Source organism: Cornus florida, unplaced genomic scaffold, assembly GCF_030987335.1.
Source record: "Cornus florida cultivar Cherokee Brave unplaced genomic scaffold, ASM3098733v1 CherokeeBrave_3.0.0_Hap2_Chr08, whole genome shotgun sequence".
Lineage (NCBI taxonomy): Eukaryota > Viridiplantae > Streptophyta > Magnoliopsida > Cornales > Cornaceae > Cornus > Cornus florida.
In genome coordinates this window covers 39,838,301-39,853,358 of record NW_026775578.1, presented here as the reverse complement: position 1 = coordinate 39,853,358, position 15,058 = coordinate 39,838,301, and the positions used below count along the sequence as shown (strand labels likewise).

The following is a 15,058-nucleotide window of genomic DNA, read 5'->3' as shown; positions in this document are numbered from 1 at the left end:
TTTGAATTGATTTAGGCTTTCTATGGAGCTAATTATTTTGGGATTTGAAAAAGGGATTAGAATTAAAATAAAATTCCATTTATATGTTTGGAACAAATTAGATTTAAAGTTGGATTTGAAATGGGATTTGCAATAAAGATAATATTATACTATTATTACCCTTGTTTAAATGATAAATGAAATATTTATTTTATTATAAAATATATTTCAAAGTTACATCAAATAGACAAATAACGTGAATGACTTCACTACATGATACGACAGGCGTGTAGCCTAGCGGCATCAGACCTCAACTTCTCCAAAGAGGAGGTCAGGGGTTCGAACTCCAGTGAAGGCATGTGTGTGTGTGAGTACCAACTAAAAAAAAAAAAGAAAAAAAGAATTGAAACATAAAATTTATTTAACAAATTAATTTTAAAAAGAACAATTATTTATTAATTAAAAAAAAAACTAACTTATTCAACTACCATCACCAACATATTTAAAAAAAGAATACTAAAATTAAAAACTTAAGTCTAATTAATATTTTAAATAAGTTCATTTATTAAAATTTAAAAAAAACTAACTTATTCAACTACCATCGGTCCATCACCAACATATTTAAAAAAAGAATACTAAGATTAAAATATTGACCAAGATTTAGAGTTTCATGAATTCACTAATGAAAAATACTAATTGAAATGGGTTGGGTATGGTATATAGGTGTAATGTATCAGGTGGGCGTTTGCCCATTTATTTAAAAACTTAAACTGTTGGGTAATGACTGTGTACCCATCCATTTATACACCTTTCAATTCTCATTCGGATTCGATGTGGAACAAGTTTCACTTGTAACATCCTCCTTCTCCCGAACTCACGCAATGACTTTGTTGCGGTTGGGCCACTCTGCTTACCCGAGAAGTATACCTGAACGTTTTTGGACCGAGCACTTGGTGTGACATCAGATCAAGTACTGGGTCTGACTTTGATACCAACTGTAACGGGTGAACGCTTACCCATTTACCCAAAAGTTTAAACTGTTGGATAGTGTTGCATATCCCCCATTTATACCACTTTTCAATTCTCATCCAAATCCGACGTGGGACAAATCTAACTTGTAGCATCTAACCATTTGGCATTACCTTAACAACCCATTATTAAGAGAGAAAATAAAAAATAAAAATCCAAAGTTATTACCTAATTGATTTCTGTAATATATAATGGTGAAAGAAGCAGACTAGATAATTTATGCTGAAGTTTTATATTTTAGATATACACCCAAATTTAGATAGTTAAGAGATTTCATATATAATAATTAATAGACCGTGCTTCTCTGAAACAGTGTTTTTGAAGGCTGTGTATAATAATCAAAAACATTTTTCCCCTTTGAATTGATTTAGGCTATGCTTCGAACTAATTATTTTTGGATTTGAAATGGGATTTGAAATAAAGATATTATTATACTAATTTTGCCCTTGTTTAAATGATAAGTGAAACATTTATGTTATTATAAAATATATTTCAAAGTTACATCAAATAGGCAAACAACGTGAATGACTACATGATAGAACTAAAACATTAATTAAAAAAAACTAACTTATTCAACTACCATCACCAACATATTTTAAAAAAATAATACTAAAATGTAAACTTAAATCTAACCATTGATTTAATTAATATTTTAAATAAGTTCACTTATTAATTTTTTTTTTAAAAAACTAACTTATTCATCTACCGTTCACTTGAAAAAAAAAAAAAAAAAAAAAAAATCTGCCATCACCGACATATTTAAAAAAAAAAAAAAAAAAAAAAAAAAAAAAAAAAATCTAAAATGTAAACTTAAATCTAAATAAAATAAATTTATTTATTAAATACTAAAAGGATATTGTCCGTTTTGGACCTGAGTCTGTACGGTTTTACTTTTGGGTTTAAGACCAAAAGGCCTCATATTAATAGAAGATAATATTATCATATATAAGCACTTTATATTTTTGTTACCCAAATGATGTGGGATTGTGCACCCATAACTAGCCTGTTAGTGCCTTACATCAGTTTACAATACATTTGTCCACAAGATCGTCACAATCACCTTTTTTAGGACCCAACGTCCTCACTTACTACACTTCTGACTTGATCAAGTTTTGATACCTGATACATTACCAAGTACAACATTCTTGAATAATTGAGTCTCCTTGTTGCATTTACTTTGAACGTATTGGTAGGGCTTGCTTACCGAAGTGGTAGTTGGGCATTCATCACAGCAAAAGTGAGCTCTTTTTCTGTCTTTGTTCGGAAGCAAGCGTGTTTCCAAATTCAAATCCCATCAAATTCATTATTCCATCCATTATTCCAAACACAGGGGGTCTTATCATATCAATATAAAAGAAAAGTTTCATTGGTGAAAATTTAAAAAGTGAAGCATAAGAGTTTCAATAAATTCATGAGAAATTGTCATGTGGTTTGAAACACGTGTCCAGTCATAAGAAAAGTGAATTCAAATAATTAAATAAGCTATTATACAGAAATTTTTTTTGACACCAATATTAAAAAGAAAGTGATTCTAGAAAAAAAAAACGAAAGTGATTCTGTTTATCGAAACTATGTAATGTATATTAAGAGCTAAAAAAAGGTTTAATATTGTGCAATATTTTAAAGAATTTCAAAGGGTCCTACACATCCACCAACCATTGATATGGCATCATTGGTAAGTGAGAGAATCCAATTTAATAATTGGTGGATGTGCAGGACCTCTCCTTTCCTGAAAAGAATCCTTGTCTAGTAAATACTTTCAATGAAAAGTTTAAAACTATATTGATTAGATATGAATATAGTTTAAAGTTGAAGGATATCAATTAATTAACAAAACAAATCCCTAAATGTTATCATTTTAAAATGAACTTACGTTAATCAAGGATCCTGAAACAAATCTATGAAAAGTTTCCAATTAATTAGTTCTTGAGAAAGACTTCTTATGTTCTTCTAAAGAAAATCTTTGAAACCCAAAAACTCATTCCTCTTTGCTGTGGCAAACCTCTTCTCATTCATCTCTTTTTCTTCTACAAGTAAGGTTCAACAACTTAATTTATTACAAATATCACCGTCGCCCATCTTCTTTATAGAAGTAAGTAGCCTAAGACAGATCAAATCACAAAAAATCAAACTATATTGATTAGATATGAATTGTTCCCTTCATTAGCATAAACCGCAAATGCTGATACAAATAGCAACGGATCAAAGTATTAAAACATGAACAAAACTCTTGAAAATCACAATGAATTGGATTGATGTTTGCAAACCAAAGGAGTATGGAGGGTTGGGGATCCCAAGTCTGGCTGCCCTCAACAAGAGGATTTCTATTCTTGGGCACGTATGGAATTTGTTCCATGACAATGGTCAGTCTTTATGGTTTGAGTGGGTGCATTCAGACATCATAAAAAGCAAGAACTTCTGGTGTGTTAAGCCCTCTAAACTCAATCTCATCATGAAATTGGAGAATGATCCTAAAGCTGAGAGGCCTTGCTAGGCCATTTATCAAGCACCATTTGGGCAATGGGAAGGATATTTCTCTATGGCAATGATTATTGGCTTCCTATGGGTCCTTTAGACCAAAGAGTAGATGGAGGGAGGATGCAACAGTGTCTGTCCTAATTAGGCATGAGCAATGGAGGATTCATCATCCTTCTCGTGCGATGGTTCCAACCATTGATGGTATTGACTTCCTGCCCCATGCTGATTGTAATGACAAATTCATTTGGTCTTTATCCCTACTGGGGTGTTTAATCTTAAGTAAGCATACATACCATGCTCTCCTCGATCCCATGGGTTAATAACATTCGGCTCTCCAAATTTGTTCCAATACATGCATTCAGACTCGAGACTAGAGATTGGACTCGTCTTTATAATTATTCCCTCTCAATTTCTTGTTCACTATGTCCTGGTGGTGTTGAATCTCATGACCGGCCACTTGTTCTTTTGAGTGCCAATTCTCCAAAACTATTTGAAATAGATTGGGTATGGTATATGGATGTAACGGGTGGATACTTGGTCACTTATTTATTTAAAAGTTTAAGATGTTAGATAGTACTGCATATCTACCCGCTCATACATCTTTCAATTCTCATCCGAATTCGATGTGGGATAAGTCTTACTTGTAAAATTCTCCCCCACTCGAACTCGGGCCACCTTCCCTACCTGAGGAGCAGACCCCGAATGCCTCTGGATCGAGCGTTTGGCGTGACACCGGATCAAGGATTAGGTCTGACTTTAATATCAACGGTAACGAGTGAGCGCTTATTCATTCACCCAAAAGATTAACATGTTGAATATTGTTGTATACCCACCCATTTATACATCTTTCAATTCTTATCCGAATCCGACGTGGGACAAATCTCTCTCGTAACATCTAAGCATTTGGCATGACCTGAACAACCCATAGTTAAGAGAGAAAATAAAAATCCAAAGTTATTACCTAATTGATTTCTGTAATATATAATGGCGAAAGAAGCAGACTAGATATTTTATGCTGAAGTTTTATATTTTAGATATACACCCAAATTTAGATAAGAGATTTCATATATAATAATTGATAGACCATGCTTCTCTGAAAAAATGTTTTTGAGGCGCCTTGTATAATCAAATACGAGTACTTTTTTTCCCTTTGAATTGATTTAGGCTTTCTATGGAACTAATTATTTTGGGATTTGAAAAAGGGATTAGAATTAAAATAAAATTCCATTTATATGTTTGGAACAAATTAGATTTAAAGTTGGATTTGAAATGGGATTTGAAATAAAGATAATATTATACTATTTTTGCCCATGTTTAAATGATAAATGAAATATTTATTTTATTATAAAATATATTTCAAAGTTACATTAAATAGACAAATAACATGAATGACTTCACCACATGATACGACAGGAGTGTGGCCTAGAGGTACCAGGCCTCAACTTTTCCAAAGGAGAGGTTAGGGGTTCGAACTTCAGTGAAGGCATGTGTGTGTGTACCAACTAAAAAAAATAACAAATTAATTTAAAAAAGAACAATTATTTATTAATTAAAAAAAAAACTAACTTATTCAACTACCATCACCAACATATTTAACAAAAGAATACTAAAAATAAAAACTAAGTCTAATTAATATTTAAAATAAGCTCATTTATTAAATTTTTTAAAAAAACTAACTTATTCAACTACCATCAGTCCATCACCAACATATTTAAAAAACAGAATACTAAAATGTAAACTTAATTCGAAGCATTGATTTAATTAATATTTTAAATAAGTTTATTTACATAATACAAAGCACGCTTATTAAAGTATATTAATTACTTTGTAACAAAAATAATATGTATATTAACAAAAGTTTATATAAATATATATTGATAATTGATTATTATATAAATTACCCCGCATATCAACTACTAGTAATTAAAAAGTATGCGAATTGGAAATTGATACACAATAATTTAACAAGTATATTAATCACTTTCGCTTATTGATTAAATTGCGTAAATATAAGTTTTGTATTTGAAATCCCATTCAGCTTTGCTTTACCCAAAACGTGTCATACCAATTAGAGATAACACAATCACATACAATTACTTCACATTTTTCTTACCAGGCAATGTGAAATTGTGCATTCGTAAGTCGTCTAGTATGTTAGCCTTTCAGTATCTCGCACTTGCCTATAAAATCACCACAATTACTCTCCTTTTTGGGACCCAACGTCGTTATTGACCATACATCCGACTGGACCAGACTCAGATACCTCCTTGCATGGCTCCAAGACTCCCTTGCAAAGTACGACATTTTCTTGAATAAAACAAGTCTGCTTATTACATTTACTGACAGCGAATTGGTGGGGCTGGCTTGCCCTTCTTACTGAAAGAATAGAAGTGGTGGTAGTTGGGTCTTTGTTTGGAAGCAAGCGTGTTTCCAAATTCAAATCCCATCTAATCCATTATTCTTTCCATTATTCCAAACACGGGGTCTTATCATATCAATATAAAATAAAGGGTAAAGTACACTGACACCCCCTGAGGTTTAAGATAAGGACAGGCAGATGAAACTTAGCCTATTTTGGGACAAAGACACCCCCTCAAGTTTGATATAATAACCAAAGACACCCCAATGGTAATGAGTTGACATTTCTGTCCTTTGACTTTTATATTGACCATGAAATGACAATTCCATCCTCAGATACCCGTTCCAATTTCTCTCTCTCTCCTCTGTTCTCTCTTCCGCCGCCCCAACACCAACGCACACACATACATATATACACAGACACATACACATATATATATGTATATACAAATACATATATATATATATACACACACATATATGTATGTATAGACAGGTGGCGATGGTGAATGGATGCGGGCCTTTATCCTTCGATTCCATCGGTGAGCTTACCCAACGCCGGAGTACGCAAGTCATGAGTTGGGCTTAATGGCAGCGGTGGCAATAGTTGTTCGACGAGGGCGACGGTGAGTGCTCTCGCTTGGTTGATTCTCTCTGTCAGGTCTTGATATATCCCACGGCAGCGCACAAAATTGGAGCCATCAGTCTGACGAAGCTTCAAACTACAAGACCCGATTCTGTCCAGCGAGCCCCAAATCCGGTGAAGCCTAGTTCAGATCGACGAACCCAAGCACGAACAGTTCTCGCGACCCAGAAGAAGAGAATGAGGTTTCAACAGATTGAGAGGGATCGCAGAGAACTGGGTGGTTGCGCCGCCTTGCATAATCGGAGGGTATGCTGAGAAGGGTACGCAGATCTGACTCTACTTTCTGGATGATTGAGAGGAACTCTTTCCCTCTGTGGCTCATTTCCATCACGCTCATTCTGGTTCCACGCCAATTTTAGAGCTCAGATTTGGCCATCTTGGGCACGTTTTCAGGTAGAGTGGCTGGACTGGCGGCGAAATTGAAGACCCGATCTTGGGATTGGGAGGTGGAGGTTGGGCGATCTTGGACTTGGGTTGTTGAATAGGTGATCGATATGGGTTTGTTGAGGCACGAAGATAGGTTGAGGGGGAAGCCATTGAAGTGGGTGGTGGTGATTGTGTTGGGGCTTTTGAGAAGGTGAAGGTTGGGGTTTTTCAGGAAGAGAGGATGAGGTGAAGTTGTTGACGTTGCCATGGTGTTTTTGAAGTTGTTCACATTGCCATGGTGATAGACCAAAAGCTTGATCCTTCCCTTCCATTGGAGAGCTTGAAGGCACGGTGGTTTGGGGGTGGGTGTTGGTGGTTGTGGAGTTTTGGTGTGGTTGCTGCAGAATCCGGTTGTAGGATTGATGGGGTGTGAGGGTAATTTGGTCATTTAATTATTTTAATATTTTATAATTAAAATTAATAAAATAGTGAAGGGTAATGTTGACTTTTCATATGTTTTAAGGCTCTGTTTGGCTTGTAAATATTATGAGAGGGTGTCATTGTCCCAAAACAGAGCAAGTTTCATCTGGCTGTCCTTTTGACAAACCTTAGGGGGTGTTAGTGTACTTTACCCTAAAATAAAAGAAAATTCTCATTGGTCACCTTCGGAAAAAAAAAAAAAAAAATTCTCATTGGTGAAAATTTAAAAAGTGAATTTTTTTTTAACACCAATATTAAAAAAAAAAAAAAGTGATTATATTTATCGAAACTAAGTAATATATATTGAGAGCTAAAAATAAAGGTTTAATATTGTGCAATATTTTAAAGAATTTCTAAGAAATAGATGTGAAAGACAGACTTACCTCTGGTCATTATGACCTTGCCATCAAATTCTGCAAAAATTCACTGTCAGAGCGGAGAAATTTTACCATCCCAAATTCCCAACATAAACTTGTTGAAAACTCGGCATTTCACACAAAGTCAAAATCAAATTCATCAAAACCAAATTCAAAAGGCCGCGAGAATTTCATCACCACAATCCAAATGATGTTAAGCCGAATCAAATTTTAGCTAATGGTAAAAGAAAAATCCAACATCATTTCCAAGAAAGTTACATAATATATCAGAATGTCGATGATCTTGAATGTAGAAGAACAAATTTAGATAAAAACATTGTACTTGTATCTATCTAACCATGGCAATAGAAGTTGTGGCAATCCCACAGAAGAAAGAGATCCATCAAGCCCTGTGATAAGAAAAGGCACAAAAAAAACTTGGATTTTACAATTTTTAAAGGTGTTTATGATGTACAACTGATGAAACATAACAAACTCTAGTGAGAAAAACAAAGCTGTGCTCAAAACGATATATGTGCCTGCCCATGTAGGTTTCAAATGTTGTCTGATCATGAAACAACACGACCATGATTTTTGCGATTTTAAAGACGGTGAGGAGACAGATATGTTTTCAAGGTCCATAACAAAGATCTTTGAGGCATGTCATGACCATGGTTCGCGGTCACGGTCGCGTTATCGGTATCAGTGGAGGTGTAACATCACAACCATGATTTTTGTGATTAAAGAAAGAAGTCCCGGGAACGGGTCATCCATCTCTTTTGCATTAGCAGCTTCTTCATAAATCTAGTTAATGGGAAAAAAGGATAATTCAGAATAAAACAAAGAAAACAACAATATAAGCAAACAAACATAAGACGCATTGGAACATACTGGTTTGTCTGTTGGTGGTGTTGTTATTGGTAGCTTTACATTGCGAGAATGCTGCCCTGCATGGTGCTCCATGATTTTTACAAAACCTCAGCAAGTCTTCTATTGATGAGCATTTATATTTATTACTTTTCCGATAATTTATTACTTTTCCGATAATTTATAACTTCCAAGTAAGTCATCAACAATGGATGTTTTCGTAAGTGTTTAGCACTGTAAAAAATAACATAATAAGACTCTGAAAGTTGAAGATATCAATTAACAGAACAAATCCCTAAATGTTATCATTTTAAAATGAAAATATGTTAAATCCATGAAAAGTTTCCAATTAATTGGTTCTTGAGAAAGGCTTCTTATGTTCTCCTCAAGAAAATCTTTGAAACCTAATAAATCATTCCTCTTTGCTGTGGCAAACCTCTTCTCATTCATCTTTTTTTCTTCAAGAAGTAAGGTTCAACAACTTTGTTTATTACAAATATCATCGTCACCCATCTTCTTTATAGAAGTAAGTAGCCTAAGAAATATCAAATCACAAAAAATCAAACTCTATTGATTAGCTATGAATTGTTCCCTTCATTAGGATAAACCGCAAATGCTGATACAAATAGCAAGGGATCAAAGTATTAAAACATGAACAGAACTCTTGAAAATCACAATGAATTGGAATGTTGTTTGCAAACCAAAGGAGTATGGAGGGTTGGGGATCCCAAATCTGACTGCCCTCAACATTCTATTCTTAGGCACATGTGGAATTTGTTCCATGACAACGGTCAGTCTTAATGGTTTGAGTGGGTGCATTCAGACATCATAAAAAGCAAGAACTTCTGGTGTATTAAGCCCTCTTAACTCTCATCATGGAATTGGAGAATGATCCTAAAGCTGAGAGGCCTTGCTAGGCCATTTATCAAGCACCATTTGGGCAACGGGAAGGATATTTCTCTATGGCATGATTATTGGCTTCCTATGGGACCTTTAGACCAAAGAGTTGATCCTCAGCTCATTGCTAGTTCTAGATGGAGGGAGGATGCAACAGTGTCTGTCCTAGGCATGAGTAATGGAGGATCGATTCATCATCCTTTTCGTGTGATGGTTCCAACCATTGATGGTCTTTATCCCTACTGGGGGGTTTAATCTTAAGCAAGCATACAAACAATGCTCTCCTCGATCCAGCATGGGTTAATAACATTTGGCTCTCCAATTTTGTTCCAAGACATGCATTCATCACATGGTTGGCCATCAGTAGAAGACTCAAGACTAGAGATAGGATCCATCTCAGTTTATTATTCACCATATCCTGGAGGTGTTGAATCTTATGATCACTTTTCTTTGAGTGCCGATTCTCCAAAACTATTTGAGATTTCTTCCAAAACAAATGTGGTATATATCTACCGTGGGGGCTTCGTGTTCTCAAATATTGCTGTTTGGATTAACAGTGTATGGAATCCTACTTCGAAATCTCCTACATTATATGCCTACAAGCTTTGCTTCTGTGCATGTATCTACTATGTGTGGAAAGAAAGAAATGCTCGTACCTTTTCAGGAAAGATTTCTTCTCCTCCGGCTGTGACCAAGAAGATTGATGAGTGTGACGGAAAAATCCTCACCAATCATAACACACCACATGGCAGCAAAAGAGCAACCTGTGACTAAACTAAAAATACCCAGAGGCCCACTGTCAATTGGAGGTCCAACAATAGAAGCCACATGCATATGCCAGTTCAACCCAATTAAATAAAAGAAGCTTCACCTGACATAAAAGCCGAATGGATGGCCCAATCTCAACGGGCCCAAAGATCCATAACGCTTGCCATAATGATATGCACACGATCAGTAGGGATAAATACCCATGATCGGGAGTAAAAGTCAGGAAATGCCTCCATGTAAATCTCTAAAAAAAGCTTATAAATAAAGCCTGAATGAGAATGAAAATGCATCGAATTCCCAATATTGCTACTCTCTTAGAAATCTATCTGTTCCCTTGTTTACGTTCTGTGTATCTTCTCTAATTTATCTCTTTAAGTGTTCGAGTGTGAGAAATTGCACCTACATTTTGGCGCAGTCTATGGGAATTCGATACAAGAAATCCATTCTTTACCACTAGCATACATTGCTCCGGAATGGCGACAGGATCAAACGTTGTACAACCACAACAACAAGAGACCATGTAGAAAATACGTGATGAGATGCAAGTATAACTTGATGTCCTTCGACAAGCCAATGAGGCCAGTATTGAGCAAATCAATATGCTAAGGCAAGCTTAAGAAGCCAACGTGGTGTAAATCAACACTCTGCGCGAGAAAAACGAAAGACTTCTGGGTGACGCTCGGCGAAATGATCTGCCGATCGGCCTTCAGCCCGAACGTCAGAACGAAAATCCTCCTCTGGAGCTAGACATTGATAATCCACCTCACTAGCAAAGGGCTTCACGACAATAATTCAATGGAACACTGGACGACGCCAATGATCCCGCGAGTCAATCCCGCATCCTAGGAAACTCTATATTGGGGGACCTTGAGCCACCAAGGCCCATTTATCAGATGATGCTGACTCGGGCAGAAAAGAAGCCTGGACCCAGCGGCCGATTAACCGTCTTCAGGGAATGACTTTATCGCTAGGCTCTGGAAAGAAATGGATGAGTGAATCAAAGGGCTGAAAGACCAAACGCCTGAAGACATAGCAAGGGAATTCACTGCGTCAATAGCGAAGACTCTTTTCATAGATGAGATAGAATGGGTCGCAAGACCCAAGAAATTCACAATGCCAAAGTTTATTAAATTCAATGGAACTGGAAATCTTCTCCAGCACCTGAACCATTACACTCAGAATATGACACTGGAGGCACACAATGATCTATTCATGTGCAAGATATTCCCATCCAGTCTGAAGGGGGTGGCCCTGGAGTGGTTCAAAAATCGCCTATGCAAGTCAATCCCAAACTTCGAATCACTGTGCGTCGCATTTCTTGCCCAGTATTGTGAAAACAAGAAGCAGAAAAAAACCATTGCCAGTCTCTTCACGATTCGACAGATGAAGGGAGAGGGCCTGCAGGCCTTCCTCACACGATTCAACATGGAATCTTCGGGCATTCCAGATTGCAATCAGGATACAGCCATAGAAGTATTCAAGATAGCTATGGTGCAAGGCTCACGTTTTCACTTTTCTCTGGTGAAGAAAACCTCGACTAACATGTCAGAGTTGAATTCACGACTATATCAGACTCGAAGAAAACGAAGTAACCAAACAGCAGAGGGTAACTCTGGTCATTGTGGAAAGCCGACCGAAAGAACGACCGAGCACCTCGAGGATCCAGCGAGAACCCCCAGTCATCGAAAGATGAGCCCCCGAGAAGAAGTCCCGGCCGAAAGAGTCACACCCCTCAAAGTGACGTTGGCTGGACTGTATCAAGAGACGAAGGTAAGAAACATCTTCCAGATCCTACCACCAATCAGACAACCAATGGAGCAGAGAGACTAAAGTAAGCACTGTGCATTCCACAGTGATTTTGGCCACTTAACCAATGATTGCAAGAGCTCGAGAAGGCAAATGGAGGCGTTAATAGCCAAGGGTGAATTGACTGATTACTTGATTAGCTCGGGACAAAAAAAGCAGCATAAGTGAACTCGGGCGACTCCAAAGGCCGTGGCAGAAAATCATTCTGTCTGGATAATCAACACAATTCATGGCCGTCCGGAGGAGGACGAGCAATTAGAAAATTCCTACAGGATCCAGCTCAAACAAGCCCATAAGCTGCGAAGGATTGGTGAAATCAACGCTGTTGACTGCAAACCCAATCCTGCACGAGTTTCTTTTCATAAAAAAGATCTCAGAAGGGTACAACACCCACATGAAGACCCATTAGTAGTCAGCCTACTAGTGGCCAATTGCCTGGTCAGATGAGTACTGATTGATCCCGGTAGTAGTGCCAACATCATAACAAAGTGTAAGCGTAATCACACTATCAGTCACTGTCGCTAAAAGATCTTTGAAAGAGAACTTTGTGATTGTGGACATTCATCCAACCTATAATTTGTTAATGGGCTGAGGATGGATCCACCGTATGGAAGGAGTCCCATCGACTCTACATCAAGTCATAAGGTGCGTAAGCCCGAACGGTCAAGAGGTCATTAATATTTGGGGAAATCAAGGGACAGCGAAGGAGTGCTACCACACAACGATTTATCCAGCTGATAAAGGCAATAAATTGTTGAAATAGCAATTACTGGGCTCTTCCTCTCCCAAAGAGAGAGAGGAGCCAAAAGAGGAGCATCCAACCGAGGAACCCGTAGAGGCAGTGCAGGTAGTTGTAGGGGATGAACATAAGCTAACCTACATAGGGACACTCCAGTCAGCCCTAGAAAATGAGGAACTGACAGAAATCTTAAAGTAGAATGTCGATATCTGTAATACCCCTAATTTTAAAAGGATAGTCTCGGTATTTATTTATTTGTTTTAATTGTATTTTTAATTATTTAATTAATTATTTGACTAATTGCTTATGTGTTTAATTGAATTAGGTATTACTTAATTATTTGATTATGTGTCTATGTATTATTTGTATTTGTCTATGTCTTAATTATTTAATTAGATTATGTGCTTAAATGGTATTTTGATTAATTGTAAATTAAATATTTTCTTTTCTTTTATTATTTTATTTTATTTTTCTTTTATGGTTATGGTTAGTAGTAATGGGCTAACCAATTAGGTACCATGGACTACTTGGATAGGAGGTTGGATGTGTATGGATTATTACCCATGGATAGTGTATGTATATATATAGATATATATTATATACATATATAAAAAGGAAAGTAATTTATTAATTACTTTTATGGTAACTTGGGTAGTAATATTTAATCTGATACATATGTTTTATATTTAAATAATAAAAATAAACATAGATTTGATACGTGTTATATTTTAAGTTACTTTATAATATTATGGTAACTTAAGTATTATTAGATAATCCATTAATAAATAATGGAATGTGTATAATTTATATATTTAATAAACATATACATAAATTATATACGTAACATATTTTACTTACATTTTTAATATATATATAAAAGGGAAAGTAATTTATTAATTACTTTTATGGTAACTTGGGTAGTAATATTTAATCTGATATATATGTTTATTTAAATAATAAAAATATACATAGATTTGATACGTGTTATGTTTTAAGTTACTTTATAATATTATGGTAACTTAAATATTATTGGATAATCCATTAATAAATAATGGAATGTGTATAATTTATTTATTTAATAAAGATATACATATACATATTTTGCTTACCTTTTTAATATTTTTATTTTTATTTTTTTTTAGTTGACTTGGATTGGGAAAAGGGTTAGGGTTATTTTATTTAGCCTATAAAATATATAGCTATAGGTTGTAAAAAGGGGTTAGAAATATTCACGTGATATATTCTAGAGAGATAGTGTTAGAGAGAGAAGGAGGAAAAGGAAGGAATGAGAAGAAAAACCCTATAGAGAGAAGATCAAAGAAGAAGAAGAAGTTTAACTTTCGATCCGAAAGTTTAAGGCAAGTTCTTCTTCTATCTCTTTCTCTTTGATTCGTATTTCTGTACATGCCTAGAAAATTCCAGGATTTATTAAACACATAAAATTAAATAATTATGCATGTTTAATTGGATTAGAACATAGGTTTTATGAATTTTGTTCAAATTTGTTCTTGTGTTATGAATTGATAAATGCATGATTTTGATTTGATTTCCGGTGTGAATTTTTACATGTTTAAATTATGTATTTTTCATATCTGTGGAATGATGGAACATAGAAACATGCCTAGGATTCCTGAACATTAAATAGGAACTAAGTTTGGGTTTAAATAAATTTAAATAGACTCAATCATAATGATGCTTGCTATTTGAATGTTTTAAACAAACGAATGAGTTTAATCTTTTAATATGTTTTAGCAATTGAGATTAAATGTGTAGGATGAATTGGATATGGAGAATGCTTATTTGACGGTATAATAAAATATCATTATATGTATAAGAATCAGTTAATGTAGAACATATGATATAGAAAGCTTAAATAAATAATAAGTCATTCCTATTTTGTGATAACTTGATATCATATTATTATAGTTATTTTTGGATTGTTTAATGTATTTCCTTAATCGTTACATTAATTGTTGGATTGTGTGGTTTAATGCACCGGTATGGGACGGTGGCATTTCAGGGACGGATTAACTTATCAGTTAAGTCCTACCTATTTTATATAAAGGAATGGATTAACTAAAATGTTAAGTCCTACTTATATTCAAGTCAGGTCAGCTGAACAAGTTGAATGACTTATGGAGGATTAATTTATTATATAAGGGAATGGATTAACTAAAATGTTAAGTCCTACTTATATTCAAGTCAGGTCAGCTGAACAAATTGAATGACTTAAGGAGAATTAATTTATACTGAATAGGATGGTTACTAGATTATATATATATAAGTATG

General features: G+C 35.1%; 2 protein-coding genes across 2 annotated transcripts in view; one reads left to right on the top strand and one right to left on the bottom strand.

Annotated features, from left to right (window-relative positions):
* LOC132271418 (tubulin alpha-5 chain) overlaps positions 1-15,058 on the bottom strand; it is a 35,848-nt gene that overhangs the window by 16,201 nt on the left and 4,589 nt on the right. The gene's annotated exons all lie outside the window — the stretch shown is intronic.
* Positions 11,338-12,054, top strand: LOC132270095 (uncharacterized). Its single transcript, XM_059771300.1, has one exon. The coding sequence runs from the start codon at positions 11,338-11,340 to the stop codon at positions 12,052-12,054; it is 717 nt and encodes a 238-aa protein (XP_059627283.1).

Coding starts and splice junctions, on each gene's coding strand:
- LOC132270095 (XM_059771300.1), top strand. CDS start 11,338: ATGCCAAAGTTTATTAAATTCAATGGAACTGGAAATCTTCTCCAGCAC.